The 23,363-nt window shown below is 47.6% G+C and overlaps 2 protein-coding genes across 2 annotated transcripts; both read right to left on the reverse strand.

Annotated features, from left to right (window-relative positions):
- Positions 1-6,364: 6,364 nt before the first annotated feature.
- LOC136568468 (acrosin-like) lies at positions 6,365-9,275 on the reverse strand. Its single transcript, XM_066568468.1, has 5 exons — positions 9,205-9,275; positions 8,233-8,475; positions 7,666-7,931; positions 7,260-7,405; positions 6,365-6,784 (listed from the first exon to the last, which is right to left on the reverse strand). Exons 1-5 carry the CDS (start codon positions 9,273-9,275, stop codon positions 6,365-6,367), a joined length of 1,146 nt encoding a protein of 381 aa, XP_066424565.1.
- Positions 9,276-21,264: 11,989 nt separating this feature from the next.
- Positions 21,265-23,039, reverse strand: LOC136568463 (acrosin-like). Its single transcript, XM_066568462.1, has 4 exons — positions 22,840-23,039; positions 22,272-22,537; positions 21,926-22,071; positions 21,265-21,450 (listed from the first exon to the last, which is right to left on the reverse strand). Exons 1-4 carry the CDS (start codon positions 23,037-23,039, stop codon positions 21,265-21,267), a joined length of 798 nt encoding a protein of 265 aa, XP_066424559.1.
- Between the last annotated feature and the right edge of the window lie 324 nt (positions 23,040-23,363).

The following is a 23,363-nucleotide window of genomic DNA, read 5'->3' on the forward strand; positions in this document are numbered from 1 at the left end:
GGGCAGCATGTCTTGCAAACAACAAATTTTTTGGTTCTCAAAAAATTACTGAGGTGCCCCGCTGAGGTGCAGTGCTGAGGTCTTCTGTTCTTAAATTGTGGACAAAAACCAAATATAATTCCTGGCTGTGCAGCTTTCTCTGGCACAGATGAAATGGGGATTTCTCCCTGTGTGTACAAAAAACTTGTTTAATGACTGCTGAACATTTATTTCAGACAAAAATGTGAAAAGGCACTTATAAAAGCATTTGTACAGGATCTGCTTCTTACTCTGCCACAGCCTACTTACCTCTGTGTGGAGTGGATCTGCAATCACAAGTATTTTCATGTACTGTTCGGTTCATGTGAAAGTTACAGCAGAAAATAACTATATTCAGCTCTTACAGGTCTTTAACTAGAGTCACCATTTTGGCTGATAGTTGATGGAGAATTCCATTTTCATCATGACCACAGAAAACCAGCCATGTCAAGCTGTCTTGCATACCCCTGTGGTTTGGCAGCTCTGGTCCCTCTTGCTGCTTTGCACTCTGGTGTAGTTTTACCTACAAGCCCTTGTGGGTGGCAATTCTCTCTCTAACCAGCTGTTACATTAGATGGTGTTTGTTACATTGGTCATAAAACTTTTGCACAAAGCCAATATTGTACACACAAACTTTAGGGAAGCATTTCCTCAATTTCTTATGAATGCCTGGGTAGAGATTTGGTAGAGACTGGTCCTCTTTTTTTCTGGTGACCATCACAGACAGGTCATATGACCTATATGACCATATTAACTATCACAGCATGATTTTTGTTAATTAACCACTCTTTACTATGCAGTATACTTTACTTCCCTCTTTAAAAAGAAACCAAGAGAAAAAAAACCACCTAATCAAAACTGAGCAAAACTCCCATGTCAAGTAACTAGTCACAGATCAGAAACATATTGAAGAGATGGTAGAAGAAAAATTCTAGGTCAGAAATTATTCATACAGACAATTCAACGAGTGCTCAGAAATGAGGTCAGGTTTGCAAATAATTTGTGAACTGAACAACTAAGTAAAAATTTAAGTTGATAAGATTTTTGCAAAGAATGTTCTGACTACTGGAAGGTATCCCATTAGTTCCACTACTCATGCTGAATTTCTCAGCCCTAATCCCCCAGATGGCAGTCTGAACTCATTCTCTGAGATGGCAGATTTGCTTTGTTGACATTCAGGTTTTCTCTCATTAAGGATCATGAAGATCAGGCATCCTTTCTTTTCTATAACTCTCCCTGATTTTTCTCTCAGATCAGTGACATCAAGGTCTTAATGAAATGAATAAAGAATCTGAAAAGATGAACTTTGCTTTGATTGGTAGCATGGTAGCAAAGCAGGAATGATTCTGCATCCACAGACATGTCAGCTGCATTCCTAACCGGAACCAAAACAGAGGTCCCTAGATTTTAAACACCTCTCTAGAGAGGTCTAGCTTACATACTGAAAATCCATATTTATTTAAACAACCACTTTTTTTAAAAAAAAGTACTTCAGAGATATGACATGTAAGTAATCCATCCAGTCAGACTCTATCACTGAATAAGCCTATGAGATTTAGATATTTTGCATTATTTAACACTCTAGGTAGTATCTAAGAGATGTCTGAAGATATATTTGTGAATTAAGATTTCTAGAAATCTATTGTAAACCTCTAAAAGCAGGGAAGAAACAGAACAAATGACTGCCTGATACCCACTACAAGCAAAGCTGCACTGGTGTGAAGCAATTACCCTTACTTATTTCTCTCAGCTTTTCTTTCAGTGCTCTGAACACCAGGAGACAGTGATAAGTTGGTTCAGATTCACTCACATTTTAATTGCAACAGACTGCTTCAGCCTGTGAAATAGGTTTCTGAAATATACATGAAAACTGAACATTATTGAGAATAAGTACTATTGCAATGAATTAAAGACAAAACATTATTATGCTCAGAAAAACTTGCATTGTTTTTGCTTGGCCTTCATATCTCTAGAATAATAATGTAAGATATCAAGCCAAATAGCTAATGCACTTTTTCATGGAATGCTATGATTCAGATTCTCAGGCCCAGGAATTCAGGCAATACAAAAGCATGGGATTTGGCCATGTTTAATTAGCACAGAACATCTTATTGGAAGAAGAGTTCTCTATGAGCAATGCATGAATGCTGAGTGACATCCTTAGTGTTACAAAAAATATATGGTGAGTCCTCAGTCATTACACAGTCACCTGAGGCAGCTGCAACCTTGACATCTCTCAAACCAGCATGACTTAAGAAGTCAATGGAGATAAAAATTTCCCAGGACAAAAAATTGAACTAACAATTTCCAGCCCATTTCCTTCCATGTTCTTTATGTCCCACTAAAGATGGCTGTGAGGCTGTGTTTAAGTCAGGACTGGTGAGAGGCTGAGGTGAAAGCTTTGGTGGCAGCACTTTTTGTTCACCTGCTTCTGGTATTTTCCTTGAAGACCTCTGGATTGGAGCTTTGCAGTGTTAGGTGATATAGAAGCATAGAGACAGCACTTGCCCTGAAGAACATCTCATTCTTTATGTACTTCTTCCATTTAGTCCACACACAACATTTCCTCTTTCCTTTCAAAATTCCCTCTTCTGTTTGGACACTGTCTGTTCTCTAGTGCAAATTACAGCTGCCTTTTATTTTACTTTTTTCCTTTCCCCTGCCTGTTCTTCAGCTGTACCTTGTCTTCATCAAAACTAATCTAGTTAATTCTTCATTTTCAAACCAGGCTGTAGTTTGCATGGTCCACAACTGCTTAGCAACATCTTCCCTTTGTGTGCAGGGATAAGGACAGACAGGGATGCCAGCCTGGAAGTCTAATCCACCAAGGTGAGTGAAAACAGGAACAAGACAGGTTGTTTCCCTCTAGGCTTTAGTGCTGCACATCCTACTGCTACACACTGGCAGAAATGTCAGAGCGGCAGGAATTGCTTTCATTACTAGAAGTGGCTTTTCAAATAAAAAATCCTGTTTCAGCACACAATAGGAATCAAGTATGCACAACTCTGGTATGTTCTGGGTGCATGTATGGGTGATCTAAAACCATTCCTTTATTAAGCATTAGGCATGGTTTACAATTACTCAAATCGCGACACTCATAACTTCACATAAGCCTGAAATGTACCAAGGAGGAATGTGTGTAACTTATTACACAGAATTTAGGGGACTAAGTGGTGCAATCTCAAACCAGGAAGTCTGGCATTTCACGACAGATATGAGCGATTTATGGTATGGATCTCTCCCCAGACAGACTTCCAAAAATGCAAAGGAAACTGTGGGAAGTAAAAATGCTGTGGGCTTTTACCATCCTCTAAGTATGTGTATATGGGAATGTACCTTGTCTCTCTGGTAAAACTCTGTTTACATCACATCCTTGAGTGAAAATCAAGAAATGTAAATTACAGGGCTCTGAGAGAACAGCATTAATAACAAATATTCAATGATTTTAAAAGATCCAGGTTATCTTAATAATCTTATTGCTTCAAAAACATAAACCTGTAAGATGACTTTAGGATTCAGGTTATCTGGAGATTGGGTTAAAATATTCTTGTAACTGAAGGCCAGGATAGTAAACACTCCAGAGGGCTTTGTGAAAAATCTCAAGAATAGTCAGATTGAGACACTAGTCTTCATGCCTTCTACATTACCTCAAGTTGCAAAGAATGAATTTGGAACAAGGCACAGCCAGAATTATGTTAAGCCTTACAGGCTGTTGTAGATTAATTTCAGCTGGAGAAGCCTGCAGTGGTCCTAAGTATGTAGAGAGGAGAAAAGGTTACTTAAATCCAGACTTAATCCAGCTCAGAATGATCAGATGAGATATGTTGTCTGGCCCATCTCATCTTCACCCCTCTCTTGCCTTTGCTGTGAGTCAGAACACTCTGTCTAGGTACAAAATGGAAGGAATTTCTCCAGTATGTTGTTTTTTCTCCAAAATAAAGGTTTAGAATTCTTTTTCTATATGCAAGAAGTGCAATATACAGGAAAAGATAACTATCAGGTGCATCTTTCCATCCTCTGTTCTCCAAATACAACCTTTACTGAACCTCATAAACTGTGCCAGTAGTAAGGAATCCTCATGCTCCTAGTCCTGCCCCCATTCTGCCTGGTGCTCATGCAGGAGCTCGCAACAAAGAATTCAATGCCTTGCCAGCTAAGTCTGTCACAGATACCCCAAGAGAGAATACTTTGCGACAGCTATTTTTATATTTTTATATATATATTTATACTTTGTATACAGAATTTGCTCTCTCCCCATGAGTACTAGCCACATTACTCAGAAGGCACTCATGCATGTATTTGATAAGGTGATTGTATCAATTTGACATTACGGTGCAGATGTGTCTGTTGTAACTGTTACTAAATTGCTGGTTTAATTTCTACTTATTATCCAAGACCAAATGTGGAATTCTGCATACGACAGTATATTCACACTCATTCGGTAATAAATGACAGCTGGAGTTCATAAGTGCTGCTGAAGAAGGCAGAGTTTTGCTCAATGTCACTCCACAGATCTTAGAATCATGGTTTGGATTGGAAGGGATCTTAAGGATCATCCAGTTCCTATAGGCAGGAATATCTTGCACTAGACCCAGTTACTCAGAGCCTGGGTCAAAACCTGTAATTGAACTCTTTGAGGGATGGGGAATCCACAGCTGCTCTGGGCAACCCTATGCCAGTGCCTCAGTACCCTCACAATCAAGATTTCCTTCCTATTATCCCAGCTGAAGCTGCCCTCTGTCCCTGTAACGCCGTTGCCCCTTGTTCTATCAGAACTTGCCCTTGTAAGAAGGCTCTCTGCTGCTTTCTTTAGGCCCCTCTTCTTGCAGGATGAGGTCATATAGGTCATATGACCTCATCCTGCAAGAAGAGGGGCCTAAAGAAAGCAGCAGAGAGGTCAGCAGCAGAGGGACCTGTGCAGCCCCTGGGGAATTTCACTGGTACCCTGCTCTCTACAGCCTTTTTCCCACAAGATTCTTCACAAAACAGAATCACTCTGGAACAGGGCTCCTTCAGGAAGCATGTGTGTGCTTGGGTCAGGAGCCAATCCAGTCACAGCCACAGTGGGTGAGCAGTAAAGTGTCCAAGCTACATCATTCTTCCTGCAAAAGTGCAGTGAAATGCAGGTGCACCAGTCTGTGCTGGTGCCATCAGCCAGAGAAATGACCTCTGGCAGGCTCCATACCCTTGCTGCTGGGGAGTTCGATTGCTCTTTTGGGCTCGATCTAATGAGGGCACTTGTGGCACCCTCATGCCAGGGTGGCCAGTGACATAGAGCAATTGAATGCTGTAGACAGAGGAGGATGCTCCTGCTCTAAGCCACAGGCCATGGTGCATGCCATTGTGCTGTGGGAAATTAAGGGCAAAAGAGTTTCTTTCCCATCCTGTGGTGATTATCTACAGCCCTCAGGCAAACCAGCACAGCAAGCTGCAGTTTGTGTCTCTGCAGTTGGCTCTTTAATTGCTCCTTCTCTCCATTGGCCACACTTATACAGCCCTCTCATCTTCCACAACTCCTCCCTTTCTCTGCCCTCCTCTCCTCCCAAATATGGAGCCAAGCCCCGGCATCATTTCCCCCTGGCTCACAGGCTGGCCATGCCTGTGAACAGCCTTGGTGTTGCAGGTGGTGTTGGCCCACTCACCTTGGCCTTCCACGGCATTCCTGGTGTGCTTTCCTAGGGTTCGTGCCAGGTTCCTCTCCCCAGAATGACCCCAGCTCTTCCTCTGAGTATCTGTGAAGTGTGACCACTTGGCACCTCAATGCCCTTTTGCTGGCTGTGAAATCTGGCTCTGCCTTAGGGCACTGGCACTCCAGTCAGGAGCCAGGAGTTTCCCTTGTCATGCTTGGGATTTCCCAGATCTGTTCCCTTAGCCCAGGCTCTCACCAGGCCCTAAATCAGCAGCCCATGTGCATTTGAGCACCACCCCAAGGTATGTGCTTTTTTCCTATCCTCTTCCAAGGCTTGAGATAGCAGGTTCCTCCAGCCAACGGTGGCTCAGAGCACTTTCCTCTCTGACCAGGCACTTTGGAGCTCTTTGGAGCTACTCTGTCCCTTTGTGCCTAGCAGGTCTGCCCCCAGGCTCATTCTGCAGGTGCCAAGCATGGAAGTCCTTGCTTTGCCCAGGAGTCAGAATTTAGTCAAAAAGATGGTTCCCTGTGACCATAGGCAACTTTACTTCTTTCAGGTAAGTCAACTGCGGTGTCTGTGTGCACAGAGGAGATGAGTGTGGTCAGGACAGAGCAGGATTTTGACCCTGAGGCTGCCTTTGGAACAGCAGGCATTGCCCCAGAAGGAAATGGTTGTGGTGCACTGCAGCCTGCCCTGGACCATGGCTGCCCTGCTGCTCAAGATGTGTTTTGATCAAAGGTCTGCTGGAGGAGTTGCTTCACTCGAGTAAAGAATTCCATCAGAATCTTGATGGGAAATAGGCAGGAATTAACTTTGCCCAGTGTTGGTACTAGAATTGGTTTTGGGGAGGAGGTTGGTCTTGGCCACGGCTTCAGAGAGGTTTGTGAGGTGGGAATATAATGACTCCAGGGGTGTGAAGTAATCAGAAAATGACTACATGCCCGAGATGTTGGAGAGGAACTTCCATCTGGGCTCAGGTTCATGTGGAATAGGATCCAGTCATAGAAGTACTGAGTGGAGATGTAGATTCCAGGACGCCTTGCTCTGGCACAGCCTTTTCCCCAGCTGGTCACTCCGATGACCCACCAGTAGGCAGCGTTGTTGTCCTGGCACATGAGAGGACCACCGCTGTCACCCTGCAGCAGAGCACAGAGGATCAAGGTGGTGTTAGTGGCACCTGCCAGCACTGGGGCTGTCTCCTTCTCTCTCACAGCCCCTGCCAGAGCTTTATTCTGGGCAGAGAAAAGCTCTGCTCAGAGGCTGGAGCCTCCAGAAGCTTGGCTGTGAATGGCTTGGGGTCCTGTAGGGTAGGGCTATCTCCATCCTATCTGCACAGGACTCCTGGATGTGCAGTGGATGGAACTTTGGCACCTGGACCTCTTCACTGCCAAGAGCCCTAGCTGGGCTTTCTGGGCTTTCTGGCACAAGGGGAGGCCTGGGCAGGCAGGTGTGGATGGGCAGTGTGTGGGAAGCCCCCACAGCAGTCAGGGGGAGCTGGGGCTGGGAGGGTGAGTGAGTGGCCGGGCAAAGCAGGCCCTGGGCTGTGTTGGGGTGGTGCTTCCCTGGCTGCTGGTGCTGCTGGGGGCTGAGTGGCTCGTGGCACGTTCCTACCTGGCAGGTGTCGATGCCGCCCTCTGGGTAACCAGCACACAAGTTGTGGGTGTGGATTTTCCCTGTGTACCAGAAGGTGCTGTTGCACAGCTCGATATTGATGAGGTGTACCTTGGCCTCCTGCAGGTGATCACTTGATCTTTGAGCTGTGAGCAGAGAAAGGAAAAAGCCCCCAGCAGCTCCTTCCCAGTTCTCCTCCCATGGCTTTCTTGTGGGGGATCCATGGCTTGGCTGTGCTCTGCAGAGGCACTGGAGCTGCTGCCAGCCTCTGGGGAGCAGGCCAAACCCATCTCTGCAAAGGTGTACGTCCTACACCCTAACTACAACTTTGGCCTCTGCTGTGGGGAAACCGAAACCATCTCCCCAGTGTGCTGAGCTGGCCCAAGAGTCGCTCTTGGGGACTCACCTCTTGGAGCAGTGGCACCCCAGCCAGCCACCCAGCAGTTTTGCAGCTCTGACACTCTCAGTGTGGCATCGGGGACACAGGCCAGCTGGATGTAGGGACTGCACTGGACAGGATGGTCCAATTCCATCAGGGCAATGTCATAGCTCATGTCATCATGGTTGTAGTACTGGTGTATCAGCACCTGCTTGACATGGCGCACTTGTGCCCCATGGCCTGGCTTAGTCAACTGGGTGGCCCCAATCACCACATACACCATGCTGATTTCCCTAGAAGGCGTGGAGAGAGAGCTGAGAGGGAGCAGAGGCATGTGCCACAGCAGCCCAGCAGTATGCTGGCATGGCAGAAAGGTAGCAGTGCTCTGGCAGGTGTGAGTGCCCTTGCACATCTTAGGCTGGGGGAATGTCAAGCTGGAGGCTGCTAGGAAGCCTTGGCATGAGCCCAGGCTTCTCCTGAGCACTGTGGCAGCCTGGCTGCCTGAGAGGAAAGGGCATGGGAGTAGCAGGTGGTGCTGCTGGCAGGGCACTTGCTGGTGTTGTGGACATGTCCCCATTCCCTGCTCCTCCTTACGTGACCTCATCGAAGCAGTGGGCTGCTGTGAGGACCCACTGTTTGCTGATGAGGGACCCTCCACACAGATGCTTCAGGCGTGGTATCCAGGGGTGCTGGATGCTGACGATCCAGGGCCAGGTCCCTGGCTTGGCACCTGTGCCACCCACGACACGTGTCATGCTGGGGTCATAAGCCATGTTGCCATAGGAATTAGTTGTGGGGTGATAGGCAGATATCACAGCTCGGAGCCCGCAGGTCCCTCTGCAAGCAGAAAGTCATTTCCATGCTTCTTCATGGCCTGCTGTGGCTCAGGCTGAGGCTCAGCCCTCTGCCCTCCCCACAAGGGTTTGCATGCACAGCAGGCCAGGGAAGCCCATGGGGTGTGTGTCTGTCCGTGCCAGCACCTGGCTGCTGGCAATGAACTGAGGCTTCCCATGGTGGGATCTTGTCCTACTGATGTTTCTACATCAGATGCTTTTACAGAATGTTTTGACCTCAGACCATGGCAGACAGTATGCTGAGAAGGGACACCTGACCAGGCCACAGTGGGAACCATGGGGTCATGGGAGTTAGTAGTATGCTTATAGAACCTTCCTATATTTAGTCAAGTTTCCAGTTTTCCTTCACCTTTGGTCAAGACCTTTTTCTTATAAGGTCATATCCTGGGTTCACCTTTCTGATTGGACATTGTGCCCCTATACCTGGCTGCATTTGCCCCACCAAAGGGGTCTTTGGAACTTAGCCTCTGTACCTGTGTGACGTTTGTTATTTTTGCTATTAAAGTTTTTTATTTTCTGGATAGTTCCCTTGTTTCCGTCCCCTCTTATTCAGCCAGCTCCTCCCAGCCAATCCCTGTGGGAGTATGAGCTTCTATGCTCATACCCCACAGGGGGTGTGAAGCTGTGGCCTGGCCATGGAGGACAAGTGGGTCCCTCCAGGAAAGGCCGCAAGTGTTGTCATGGCTCCCTCCCTGGGCCTGGGGCCACTTACCCACAGGTGTACTGGATACTCTGTGCCACCCTGGTCATGGTCAGCAGGACAAGGAGGCCGAGCCAATCCATGGCTGCCAGAGGCACGTGTCAGCTGCAAGCACTGAGAGCTCCATGCAGCAGCGCAGCCGCAGTGCCCGCAGTGGCTGTGCTGCCCGTGGTGCCCTTGGCCCCGGGGCTGATGTCATGGAGGGGTGGGTTCCATGTTCTGGGCACTGTGGCCTATGGCATGGGCCCACTGGGGGAAGAGCTGCATCAAATCAGTGAGCCATGGAATGGTTTGGGCTTGAAGATCACATAGCTCCAACCTGCTACCATGGGCAGGGAGGGATGGCTTGCACTAGACCCACAGTGTGCACAGCCTGGCTCAGAATCTGTCCTTGAACACTTTGAGGGATGGGGCATTGAACTACTAAGTCCTGATCAACAGGCCCTGACTATGGCCAGAACAACAGGCCCTGACCAAGAGTTGGCCTTTGGATGAGTCTTCCAACCAGGTGTTGCTAATGTTCACTCACTGGCAAAACATGGATTTACCTTTCCATACTTAGAGACTGGACAAGGCCCTATCTTGTAGGGGTGTAGGATCACAAACAACTCCCTGGATTCCACCTGAAACCCTCCAAGGCCCTGGGGGAATCCCAGTAGGAGACTGAAAGAACACTGCACTAGAAGTTTTGGTATCTTGTTTATTCAATGGTATAAAAATGGGGACCTCTCACAGACAGTCAGTAACCTCTCTGCCTGTAGGGGAAGGTACCTGCAGGATTTCCCAGTTGCTCTCAGTGGTTCCCCAGTCCTTCACTATGACAGTGGCTTCCACCCAGCTGATGGGCAGGCCTGGATGATGGTCAAGGGTTAGGGTAACTTGTCTGTCTTCAGCACTGTAGTCAGTTGTTTATAGTAATGATTAGATGCATTGCATAGTTTATCCTTTCACAATTCTTTGCTAATGATTTGATGTCCTGCTTACTTTTGCAATTCTTTGCATGTTTGAATATTGTAAATTACATTTATTTCTGAGGTTGATGTCTGTCTGTGTCTTCTGTGCTGACCCTGCCTACATGAAAAACAGGCATCCACAGCTGCTCTGGGTAACCCATGCCATTATATCAGCAAGAATTCCTCAAATTCTTCACAGTCAAGAATTCCTTCATATGATCTTAGCTGAAGCTGCCCTCTGTCACTGTAAAGCCATTGCCCCTTGTCCTATCAGGACCTGCCCTTGTAAGAAGGCTCTCTGCTGCTTTCTTAGGCCCCTCTTCCTGCAGGATGAGGCTGTGCAGTCCCTGGGGCAGGCAGCAGCTGAGGAATCCATTTGGGGCAGGGAGCTGGGTGTGCAGCTGCAGTGCCAGCTGCAGACTGAGCTCTGGCTGGCAGGAGCCTGGGACCAGAGGCTGTGAACTGCCCATGCTTTGCATAACAGAGGGCACAGGGAGCAGGCCAGGGGAATGGACACTTATTGGAGTTTGGGATTTTTTTTTCCTCTCCTTTTCTTTTCTCTCAGCGAATTTTCTCCCATTTGTTGCCTAAGAGATGGGAACAACAGATACTTAAGAGAGATAAAAGATATAGCCAAGGAGGAGTGGGGAGGGTGCAATTTGCTACTGTCTCTGAGCAGTGAAGTTCTATAGGGAAATGTTGAGATACTGTGAGATTTTGGCTGGGGTTGAGGGGCTAGGCTCAGCTCCTCACTCTATCTCACTCTCAGGGTCAGAGGGGAACAGTTCAGTTTGCTGCTGCTGTGGGGTGAATTTGCTGCCACAGCGGAATTCCGTGCTGAACTGCTTTTCTCCTTTCTGTGGGTAAGCTTCTGCTTGCAAGAGCAGCTGTTGAACTGGGACCTTTCCAATGCCCAACCTCATTGGGAAGGCAATCCTGACTCCTTCCCCCTTCCCAGAGAGCATTTCCCAGCAGCCTGTGGCTGCTGCTTGTGGTAGCCTGGCAGCCACTGCCCAGCTGTGCTATTTTAAGCCAATGATTTAGGCTTTTTTACTACACATTAACCTGACACTCCATGCCTGCCCAAACACTGAGTGGCTTCTAGCACGGCTCTGGAATCTTTGCTACACTTTGTTTGTCACTCTGGGATGGGGCTGCTTCTGCTGTTTCAGTATGTTTCTCCAAGGTTCCTGCTGCAGTCCATTCAGCTTTCCGAGTGGCACTGAGACCAGCTGCTTCCTGTGAGTTTCCAAAGAAAGCCCCTTCTCCATCTCTTCCGCCATTACCGTGTGGAGCAAAGCGGCGGAGCTCGTGCCACAGCGCCCCCTGCAGCTGTGGAGGAATCATCGCACCCGCCCTGCCTGGCCAGGAGCCACCAGCGCCCCTGCTGGCCGTGACTGGAACTGCACTGAAGGGGCAGCTCCTGTGGCTGAGAGAAGGCCAGAATTGAGTTTCTGTTTCTGTCCTGTTTGTTGTTGCTGCCGTTGTTGTTCTTTGTTTGCCTTGTTATACATACGAGTAAAGAACTATTATTCCTGTTCTCGTATCTTTGCCTGAAAACCCAGTAATTTCAAAGTTATAATAATTTGTAGGGAAGGGAGTCACATTTTCCATTCCCAAGGAGGTTCCCGTTTTCCTTCGCTAACACCTGTCCTTTAAACCAGGACAACACTGAGAGCTGCAGTAGGAGCCAGTGGCTCTTTATGGAATGAGACATCTGCAACTCTGCCGACAGAACCTCAGGGTAGAATGGGTACAGAAACCTGCTCTCACTGGGTGAGACTGTCATTGGTGGGTAATCGAACAGGGCACCTGGGAACTCACTGAAGCAACCCGTGTCCCTGGAATGGTCACACAGGGGAGTTTCTTCAGCACTATAGTAGCCCAGATAGGAATGTAGAGGAGTGCCTCTGGAGCCTCCCTCCTCCAAAGATCCACCTGCTGGGATTTTCAGGGCAGGAAGGAGACAGAGGAGGAGTGTTATAACTCCATGTGCAGAGTCCGTGTAAATTATAAGGGTGCATTTGAGCCTCTCTATTGCTGTGACTTTTGATGCAGATTTGGTGAAATCATAGGCAGTGGGTGGAGCAAACATGCACAGCATGATCAGCCTAAGGTTGCCACAGTTGTGGAAGCCCCCGTAAGTTCTGAGGTGGAGAGGCTCGAGTCTCTGCTTGAAGCTTTTAGAGACAGGGACAGGGAGAACCTTGTGTCCCTTGTGCCACACAGTAGGTGCTAGAGCACACACAGAAGGGGGTGGAAGTTCCTTCTTGGTGTTACAGATAGATAATGAGATAATTGGTCGCAGTTAAGGAATAAATATTGTGTGAATATTAAGAAAAGCTTTATTGATGTATATAGATGTCCTCTGTTCTCCCCATAGTTCACTTTTCCAGCCCCCCGCTCTGTATTGTTACCATCAGACAGCCGGGGTTGTCTTAGACAAGTAGAAAGGTGTGTACGCGCACGTGCCCCTTACCTTGAGCAATTGGGAATGGAAAAGCTTCTTGCTCAGGGGGCGTGGCATGATAACACCTGACCCTCCAATCAAGTTACAAGAAAGCAGTCTCCACCAATAAACAGCAAAGAAGAGCTGACTGACAGACTTTGGGAGGGGCCAGGGTTGGCTGATGCACCCCCCCCCTCCCCCCCCCCCCCCAACACTATAAAAGACTGAGCATCCATCTTGAAGAGGAATGAGGCATGTTGGAGGCAGCTATGAAGGTGGTTCCCAGCACTGCAACATTTTCCTGTATTTAGTCCTTTTGTTGTATTTTTGTTAAGGTTTAATAAACCTCTTAAAATTTTTAAAGTGAGCAGTTGTCTCTCACATTGGCATACAAAAAGGGGTTTCACATGCCTTGAAGTGTTTGATATGATGGGAAATTTCCCTGGTTTAGGTGAGGAGATGTCTGTGGCTGAGGTTGCACAGAACTGGGAGAAATTGTTTGCGCAGCAGAATTTTGTCAAGACAGTGCAATAAGGTTGTTCTAGGATGATTGGGTGACTCTAAGCTGATCTGCTAACTGGACAAGGTAATGGCCATCCTCAACTCTGAGTGACACTCTTGCACTCAGTGTCTTTAGTGAGCAGGCAGCTTCTGACATCAGGAAATATTTGAAGAAGCTTATGCCAAGGTGACAGGGACCAGTACAGATGTGGGGTGGTTGTTCTAAAACAGAGTGTAAATTTAACAGGATAAAAATCTATTTTGGATTTAGGTGAAATGTGCTGTTTTGAATTGTTTAGTCTGTAGCTTGCTTGCATAGATGAAAGATGTTGTTTAGTCTGTTAACTCTGTGCTGTGCTTAAGACTGCCTGTTCTTGCAAAAAGCCTGTGCTCACAAAGCTGTCTCAGCCAAGGAAAAAGAATGTGAATTTCCAAGCTGGAAAGAAAGATAAGGGGGTGCCCCTTGAACTTTGAAACAAAGATGAGAGCCAAAGCTGAAGATGGAGGAGATGGACAGGATGACCTGGGAGTTCTTTCTGTACAAGGACTGGTAAAAAATACTAGCTGCAAGTGTAACACGAAACCAGTAAAATGAATATGCATGAACCCATTGTGAAACTCTACGCATATGTACAAATAAGGGGGATAAAAAAAAAGGTTTGGAATTCTCAGTGGTGTGCATATCCTTTAGGGGGAACATGACCCACATGCGTCCAGCACTGCAATAAACATACCAGCTTTACAACTTTTACAAGTTGTGGAGTTAGATTTTTTCCCTGCAAATCATTTTGTCGAGCCAGCCAGGAGCTCTGTCCTCGCAGGGGCGGAGGGGGGATGGACCTCCTAGGTGCGCCCCGGGATTTTGGGATTTTCCCTGGAGGAGCTCCGCTCTGTCTCGGCTTGCCTCCTGTGAGGACAGTGAACGACCTGCTGGTGTGTGGATAAATGGTATGTATATCAAAGGGCCCTGGGAGAGAGAGAGATAGGGCTGCTGGTAGGTTGCTCAGAGACGTCTGAGTGCACAGCCTTGTCCCTGTGCTTGCAGGCAGACATCGGCTGAGAGCACAGTTCGTGGCAGAGGTCCCCTAGTTGATAGAGTGACTGGGGGGATTGGGGATGGGTTCATTGTTCAATAAAGCCACCACTAGTGACTCTGGGGGGTGAGTTGAGTGAACCCAAACTTTGTGTGCTTGTGGTGTCCAGACATTTTGGTTAATGTTAATGTGTTTGTAATTGTGTGAGTTTGTGGTGTATGAGAAAGTGAGTGAGTGTACCATGGCATGTGGGGGGAAGTTCTAGCTGTGTCTGAAGCAGCTGGGTGAGGCCCAGGGCACCAGATGGGGCAGGCTGTGAGGGCAGGGAGCACCCTGTGGAGAAGTGGAACAAGTGGAGAAATGTGGGTGAGGACATTTATTGTGTTTAAAGGTGGTGATTTGTGTAGACTGTGCACATTTTAACTGTGGCTAGATGAACTCAGGGAGTTCCTCTGCCCCAGTGGCTTGGACTTGATCCCTGGGAGTTTGTGAATTCAGTAAATCACTGGATCCAGTTAATAATTTTACTGTGTGCTGATATTTTGATTGTGTCCAGACTGTGTAAAGACCAGAAGAAGCTGATGTGGGTAGATGCTGAAATGTTGTATGCTGTGTTGTGTTGAGAAAAGTGGGCACTTTGAGAGATACCCCCTTTCCCAGTGAGTTTATGTGGTTCTTTCCCTGCATTGTGGTAAATTGATTCTTGGGATTGTATGGTTGTGTTTCTGGAGATTTTAGGATTTTGTTTGCAACAAATGTAGCATTTTACACAGAAAAACTACAGTGTGGTGATTTATGTTTAACTGTGGTAAAACGAATTAAAGGAATTCCAGGATTTCCCCTCCCACAGAAACTTAAACTCTGACTCTTATGAATTTGAGATACTTTGAGATATGAGGGTGGGGGGGGGGAGGGCCTGTGTTTGTGGGCATGTCAGAGTTTTTGCAGTAACAGGCACAGCCTTTTGTAAGGCAGCAAAGTGAGTGTCAGTGGAAACAATGCTTTAATTGAAGATTGCATTGTGCGGGAAGAGAACTGGAAAAGACTGAGATTTTGTAAAGCAGAGTTTAGGTGGAGGAGACCAAGACAGGCACTTTGTCATTTGTGTTGCTCCAAGGAAACAAAGGCTACTCAGAGATCTATAAGAATTTTAGTAGCAACCAGGCACAAGAAGCAAAGAAGTAATAGGGTGTTTGAATTATTTGGAAAGAGAGTTTCAAGTAATTTAAGAAACCCAGCAAAAATAATTAAAGCTGAGTGTACTCAGCCTATTTTTATACCCCAAGACTTTTAATTATGGCAAAAAGTTTAGATGGAGTAGAAAGATGGGGACTAAGAAAATGGAATTTTAGTAGACACGGGGGCAACATACTCAGTGTTAAATAAAGCCTTGATGCCTATAACAGATGATTATGTTATGATAAGGGGGCAACTGGCCAATCTGAAAAAGCATACTTTGCAAACCATCAAAATATTAATACGTTTTTGTGTATGCCCAACTCTCCAAAGGCCCTTTTAGGTAGGGATTTGTTGGAGCAGCTGGAAGCAAAGATCACAATTAAAGATGGGGAGATTATTTTGGAGGCAAAGGATCAACAATATGTAGACATACTAAGCTTAATTTTAACAATTAGTGAAACTGAAATTGAAAATAAGGATGCAATTAACAAGAAAATAATGGATCTGGAGTTTCCTGGGGTATGGGTCTCTAACATACCAAGGAGGGCAGAGAATGCACCTCCTTGTGCAAGTTAAGGAAAACAACCAGTTAGGGTCAGGCAGTAAAAGCCTGATCTGCACCCAGTGGTGGCAAACCTATACACCTTGCTAACATATTTGACACCTGAACTAACCTGGTTTACCATTTTAGATCTGAAATATGCCTTCTTTTGCCTCCCTATCCATGAAGTCAGCCAGAAAATTTTTGCATTCGAATGGAAAAGCCCTAAAAGCGGGTGCAAAATCCAGTTCACATGGACTGTGTTGCCTCAAGGCCCTCAAAGCTTAAAAAATTCCCCCACTCTGTTTGGGGAACAACTAGCAAAAGATCTAGAGTCCTGGGAAGCTCCACAGAGAGAAGGAAGGCTATTGCAGTATGTGGATGATCTTCTAGTAGCCACTCAGACGAGGGAAGCATGTGTGGCCTGGACAGTAAGGCTTTTGAATTTCCTAGGGCTCCAAGGATACAGAGTATCAAAGAAAAAGGCACAGGTCATGAAACAGAAAGTAATCTACCTGGGGTAGGCAGTGAGTGCTGGGCAACGGACTTTAGGGCAGGCTTGCAAGGAAGCCATATGCCAAACCCCAAAACCCTAGACAATAAAGGAGCTCTGAACCTTCTTAGGCATGGCAGGGTGGTGCCAGCTGTGAGTTTATAATTATGGACTGCTTGTCAGACCCCTCTATGCTCTTATTGCCAGTGGAAACAGAGGTCTCCAGTGGACAAAGGAAGCCACATGAGCCTTTCACCAGCTAAAGAGTGCCCCCATGTCAGCTCCAGCTTTGGGACTTCCAGATGTAAGTAAACCATTCTTTCTTTTTTCCCATGAAAAACAGGGACTTGCTCTGGCAATATTGGCTCAGGACTTGGGTCCACATCGGTGGGCAGTTGCTTACTTTTCCAAGGAACTAGATGCAACAGCCAAAGGATGGCCACGTTGCCTCAGTTGTAGCAGCAGTTGTGCTGAATATTCAAGAGGCACGCAAATTTACCCTAGGACAGAAAATGACTGTGCTAGTGTCCCACACAGTGTCCTCCGTACTGGAAGTAAAGGCGGCCACTGGCTTTCACCACAGAGGTTCCTGAAACAGCAGGCCATCATGGTAGAACAACATGATGTGAGATAGTGGTGACTAATATTGTCAACCCAGCTTTTCTCAGTGGAAATCAAGGAGAAGCAGTACACCACGATTGCCTGGAGACTACTGAAGCTACTTACTCCAGCCACCCAGACTTAAAGGACACTCCTTGGGACAATGCAGAGACCCGGTTCACAGATGGGAGTAGCTACGTTGCCAGTGGAAAGTGACATGCTGGATATGCAGTCACTACCTGCAGAGAGGTGATAGAACCTGGACCCTAATCAACAGGCACCTCTGTGCAGAAGGCCAAGGTAATTGCACTGACCTGAGCCTTGGAAATGGCAAAAGGAAAGAGAATAAACATCAATACAGACTTGAGGTATGCATTTGGAGTTGTGCAGGCACATGGAGCCATCTGGAAAGAGAGGGAACTGCTGACCTCACAAGGAAAGAACATCAAACATGTGCAAGAGATAATTCAGCTGCTGGAAGCAGTTCAGCTGCCTGAAAGGTAGCAATTATGCATATTAAGGCACACCAGAGAATGAGCTTAGAATTGGAGGAAGGAAATTAGCTGGTGGATAGAGAGGCAAAGGAAGCAGTGAGAGGTGAGGTAATTATTGAAGGAGGTCTAATTCCAGATGGACAAATTTCCCTTGAAGGTAAGCCAGAATATAATAAGAAAGACAGAAAACTAATCAAAGATCAAAAAGGGACATACAACCAAGAGGGGTGGGCTACCATTGAAGGGAAGCTGGTAATCCCTTCCTATTTGTTGTGCTCACTAGTAAGGGAGGAGCACCAGAAAACACATTGGGGAGTAGAAGCCCTGAACACCTATTTGATTGAAAGAATTGTTGCCAGGAATTTATGTGCCACTATTGCTCAAGTGACCTGACAGTGAGATCTTTGCCTCCAGACTAACCCCAAGAACACCCCAAGACCAAAACTTGTTCAGATTGGGAGGGGCCATGGACCCAGACAGCAGTGGCATATTGACTTTTCAGAACTCCCAAGGAAAGAGGGGTCTTCGTATTTATTAGTATTGACAGGTACATTTTCATGGTGGCCAGAAGCATTCCCCACCAGAACTATCAAGGCTCAAGGGTGACCAGGGTATTATTACAAGAAATAATACCACACTTCAGAGTTCCAGCCACAATATCCTCAGATAGAGGATCACATTTCATTTCCAGGATAGTGCAACAGATTAGTAGCCACCTGGGCACAGATTGGGAACGTCATACTCCATACCATCCCAAATCAAGCAGCCAGGTGGAGAAAATGAATAATTTGATTAAACAGCAAATTGTAAGACTGTGGCAGGAAGTTAATCTACCCTGGCCCCAAGCTCTTCCACTGGCACTGATATGAATTTGAACTAAAACTAGAGCCAAAGAAAGGCTGAGTCCCTTTGAAATGCTTTATGGAATTCCATATGGAATACAAAAGGGGATGTCCACCCACGCTGGGGAGGTAACATTAGCCAACTATATGGTGCCTTAAGTAAACAGCTCAGAGAAATTGAAAAACGTGTGGCTGGAACTTGGAGTAGGGAGCTAGATGGACCAGTACATAAAATGCAGCCTGGGGATTATGCATATGTTAAGTCTCTTACAGAGAAGACTTTGGAACCACAGTGGGAAGGACCATTCCAGGTGCCCACTCTCAAGTGAAGAACGCCCCAGAAGCCCCTTGGAAAGTTACACGAGGAGACAATGAACTGAGACTAAAACTTATTCGGGCAAAATGAATATATTGCGGCCGGGGATAATGTAATTTTATTTACAGAATTGTTTTGTGTATAATTGTAATTGAAGTTTGGGATTAGAGAGTACCTCTATCCAAAAGCGATGCTGAGTGGTCCCTTGGTCCCAGGCTTTTAATCAGTCCACTGGATCCATGGCAGAACCTTCTGAGATAAAAGATTTAAACCTATCCACTGTAGTAATCCTTGGGAATCACATATATGAGGAGCAGGAGTGGCAGGAACGGGAAATGTGGACACTTCAAGGGATCAGAGGAGAAGAAATCAGGGTAGGATGCCAGGTGGTCCGTGGGACCACTCATGAGAGACCAAATCAAATTAGTGTTTCAGCCTCTCCTGTATACAGGCACTGGGAGGTTTGTGATAGCCCAAGTAAATCAGACTGTTTGTGTAATTTCACATTAATACAGCCTGTAGAAGTGATTTGTTTTTGGGCTCATGATGCTATTGGGCTCTTATTTAAATTTAAAATAGATGCTATACCTTTTGCAACGTCAAGACCTCATACAACCTAAAGTATATGAAATAGGCCCATACTTTGTGAGGAATATGGGTCAACAGCAACTGTTGTTCAATCCAGAGTGGTCTCTCAAATGTGTTGAATTGCTAATGCAAATTAACATCTCAGAAATCCAACCAGCCTGCTCCTCTTTCCTAAGGACATCCTTTGAGAGCCGGACAACATAGTTACAGAGACAAGTACACCTCAGGAGCAGAGTAAGAAGGGATCTAACTGGGATATTAGGGACAGGAGGGGACTTTTAAATGGAATTGATTTGGAAATACTGATGAATAAACTGGCCACTGCAGCAGGTGGTCTAGCAAAATTGAAGCAGCTTTTACAGTCATCTCTATTGGCATTAGGAACTAGCCAGTGGCAGATTTCAAAAGTACTGCCAAAATGGGAAAAGGCTGGGGACCAAGACCACAAGTTAATAGTAGAAGCCCTTAGTACAGTTCAAGATGTGTCTTTAGCTTTCAGTTGTATACAAGCACAGTTATGGATGTAGGCAACAGCAGCTCTGATTGTACGGGAAAGGGGTGAAGGTGATTTTCCAGCTGAAATTCGAAAGATTGTTGGGGATAATGTGATTGATCTTGAAAGAAAGTCCTGGTGGACTACGATAAATTTTACCTATGATCCTGAGTCTAAGGTGGCCACTGCCTTTGTGCTTACTATACATAATGCCACTGTTTATGTTATCCACCCCATCATTGCACTAGGATTAAATAACTAAAAAAACGGTACTCTACCCCTCAGAACATAGGCTGTGGGCACGAAAGGTGAATGAAAAGTGGCAAACAGTAAACTTAGAATCTTGTGCTGCTAGGGAACAACTAGGATTCACTTGTGAAAGCAACAGTATTATTGCTCAAGATGTGAATGTTGGCAATGAACAAAGTATTTTCCACTTCCAGATTCATCCAGTTATCTCGACTTCACCTGGAAAAGACAGGTGAAAACTGCCTTCAACAAGCCTACCCCATGGCATTCCAGGATCCTTTACCATTTTCCCCCTCCCCACCAAACAGAATCAAAGTGTGATTGAAAAGGGCAAAAATTTTGCTGCAAATTTGTACAGTATGTAGATGATTTGTTAATTAGCAAGTTGAGAAAAGAAAGTTCTTTCCCTTCCTGTGATGACCATCGGGCAAACCAGCACAGCAAGCTGCAGTTTGTGTCTCTGCAGCTGGCTCTTTGATTGCACCTTCTCTCCATTGGCCACACTTATACAGCCCTCTCATCTTCCACAACTCCTCCCTTTCTCTGCCCTCATCTCCTCCCAAATATGGAGCCAAGCCCAGGCATCATTTCCCCCTGGCTCACAGGCTGGCCATGCCTGTGAACAGCCTTGGTGTTGCAGGTGGTGTTGGCCCACTCACCTTGGCCTTCCACGGCATTCCTGGTGTGCTTTCCTAGGGTTCGTGCCAGGTTCCTCTCCCCAGAATGACCCCAGCTCTTCCTCTGAGTATCTGTGAAATGTGACCACCTGGCACCTCAACGCCCCTTTGCTGGCTGTGAAATCTGGCTCTGCCTTAGGGCACTGGCACTCCAGTCAGGAGCCAGGAGTTTCCCTTGTCATGCTTGGGATTTCCCAGATCTGTTCCCTTAGCCCAGGCTCTCACCAGGCCCTAAATCAGCAGCCCATGTGCATTTGAGCACCACCCCAAGGTATGTGCTTTTTTCCTATCCTCTTCCAAGGCTTGAGATAGCAGGTTCTTCCAGGCCATGGTGGCTCAGCACCTCTCTGACCAGGCACTTTGGAGCTCTTTGGAGCCACTGCGTCCCTTTGTGCCCCCAGGCTCGTTCTGCAGGTGCTGAGCATGGCACTTCTTGTCTTACCCAGGAGTTGGAATTGCACTGAAAAGATGGTTCCATGTGAACAAAGGTAATTTTATTTCAACAACTAAATCAACTCCAGTGTGTGTGTGTGCACAGAGGAGATGAGTGTGGTCAGAACAGAGAAGGGTTTTGACCCTGAGGCTGCCTTTGGAACAGCAGGCATTGCCCCAGCAGGAAATGGTTGTGGTGCACCGCAGCCTGCTCTGGATCCTGCCTGCTGCTCAAGGAGCACTTTTAACTGCGTTTATACGCATATTGTAATCGATCCATTCATAGAAGTGCTGAACGGAGCTGTAGACTCCAGGCTGCCTTGCTCTGGCACATCCTTCCCCCCAGCTGGTCACTCCGATGACCCACCAGTAGGCAGCGTTGTTGTCCTGGCACATGAGAGGACCACCGCTGTCACCCTGTAGCAGAGCACAGAGGATTAAGGTGGTGTTGGTGGCACCTGCCAGCACTGGGGCTGTCTCCTTCTCTCCCACAGCCCCTGCCAGAGCTTTATTCTGGGCAGAGAAAAGCTCTGCTCAGAGGCTGGAGCCTCCAGAAGCTTGGCTGTGAATGAGTTGGGTTCTTGTAGGGTAGGGCACTCTCTATCCTATCCTCACAGGACTCCTGGATGTGCAGAGGATGGAACTTTGGCACCTGTACCTCTGGGCTACAAGGAGCCCTAGCTGGGCTTTCTGGGCTTTCTGGCACAAGGGGAGACCTGGGCAGGCAGGTGTGGATGGGCAGTGTGTGGGAAGCCCCCACAGCAGTCAGGGGGAGCTGGGGCTGGGAGGGTGAGTGAGTGGCCGGGCAAAGCAGGCCCTGGGCTGTGTTGGGGTGGTGCTTCCCTGGCTGCTGGTGCTGCTGGGGGCTGAGTGGCTCGTGGCACGTTCCTACCTTGCAGGAGTCAATGGTGCCCTGTGGGTATCCAGCACACAAGTTGTAGGGATGGACTTCTCCTGCGTACCAGTCACTGCTGTTGCATAGCTGGAGATCAATGAGCTTGACCTTGGCCTGCTGAAGGTGATCAGCTGAATCTAGACCTGTAAGCAGAGAAAGGAATAAGCCCCTGGCAGCTCCATGCTGGTTCTGCTTCTCTGTCAGGCCAATCCCTTCCTCTAGGGGCAGGCCCCTCTCTGCAGGGATGTATGTTCTGCAGCCTGGCTTTGGCCTTTGCTGTGAGGAAGCCCAAAACCTATCACCAGTGTGCTGAGCTGGCCCAGAAGTTGCTCTTGGAACTCACTTCTTGCCGTAGTGGCCCCCCAGCCAGCAATCCAGCAGTTTCTCAGCTCTGAGACACTTAGGGTGGGTTCAGCCAGGCAGGCCAGCTGGATGTATGAGCTGCACAGGACAGGACGGTCCAATTGCATCAGGGCAATGTCGTTGCTCATGTCGCTACGCTTGTAGTTGCGGTGTATCACCACCTTCTTGACATTGCGCACTTGTGCCCCAGGGCCCGGCTGAGACAACTGGGTGGCCCCAATCAACACATACAGCAGGCTGATGTTACTGGAAAGGAGATGGAGAGAGAGATGAGAGGGAGTCACAGCAGCCCAGCAGCTGCTAGACCTTGGCTTGGCAAGGCAGAGAGGGAGTAGTGCTCTGGCAGGGTTGAGGGCCCTCACATGCCTTAGGCTGGGGGAATGTCAAGCTGGAGGCTGTTAGGAAGCCTTGGCATGAGCCCAGGCTTCTCCTGAGCACTGTGGCAGCCTGGCTGCCTGAGAGGAAAGGGCATGGGAGTAGCAGGTGGTGCTGCTGGCAGGGCACCTGCTGGTGTTGTGGACATGTCCCCATTCCCTGCTTCTCCTTACTCAAACTTGTCGAAGCAGTGGGCTGCTGTGAGGACCCAATCTGCAGTGATGAGGGAACCTCCACACCAATGTCCCAGGCCTGGTACCCATGGGTGCTGGATGCTGACGAGCCAGGGCCATTCTGCTACTGCGGCACCGGCACCACCCACGATGCGTGTCATGCCGTAGTCATAAGCCACATTGCCGTAGGAATAAGTCATGGGGATGTTGACAGGTGGTGGAACTCGGAACCCACAGCTCCCTCTGCAAGCAGAAAGTAATTTCCATGCTGCTTCATGGCCTGCTGTGGCTCAGGCTGAAGCTCAGCCCTCTGCCCTCCCCACAAGGGCTTGCACACACAGCAGGCCAGGGAAGCCCATGGGGGGGTGTGTGTGTCCGTGCCAGCACCTGGCTGCTGGCAAGGAACTGAGGCTTCCCACAGTGGGTGGGAAGCTGTGGGAACAGGCACGTCCCCTCCAGGGAAGGCCGCAAGTGTTGCCATGGCTCCTTCCCTGGGCCTGGGGCCACTTACCCGCAGGTGTACT

Source organism: Molothrus aeneus, chromosome 33 (genome assembly GCF_037042795.1).
Source record: "Molothrus aeneus isolate 106 chromosome 33, BPBGC_Maene_1.0, whole genome shotgun sequence".
Lineage (NCBI taxonomy): Eukaryota > Metazoa > Chordata > Aves > Passeriformes > Icteridae > Molothrus > Molothrus aeneus.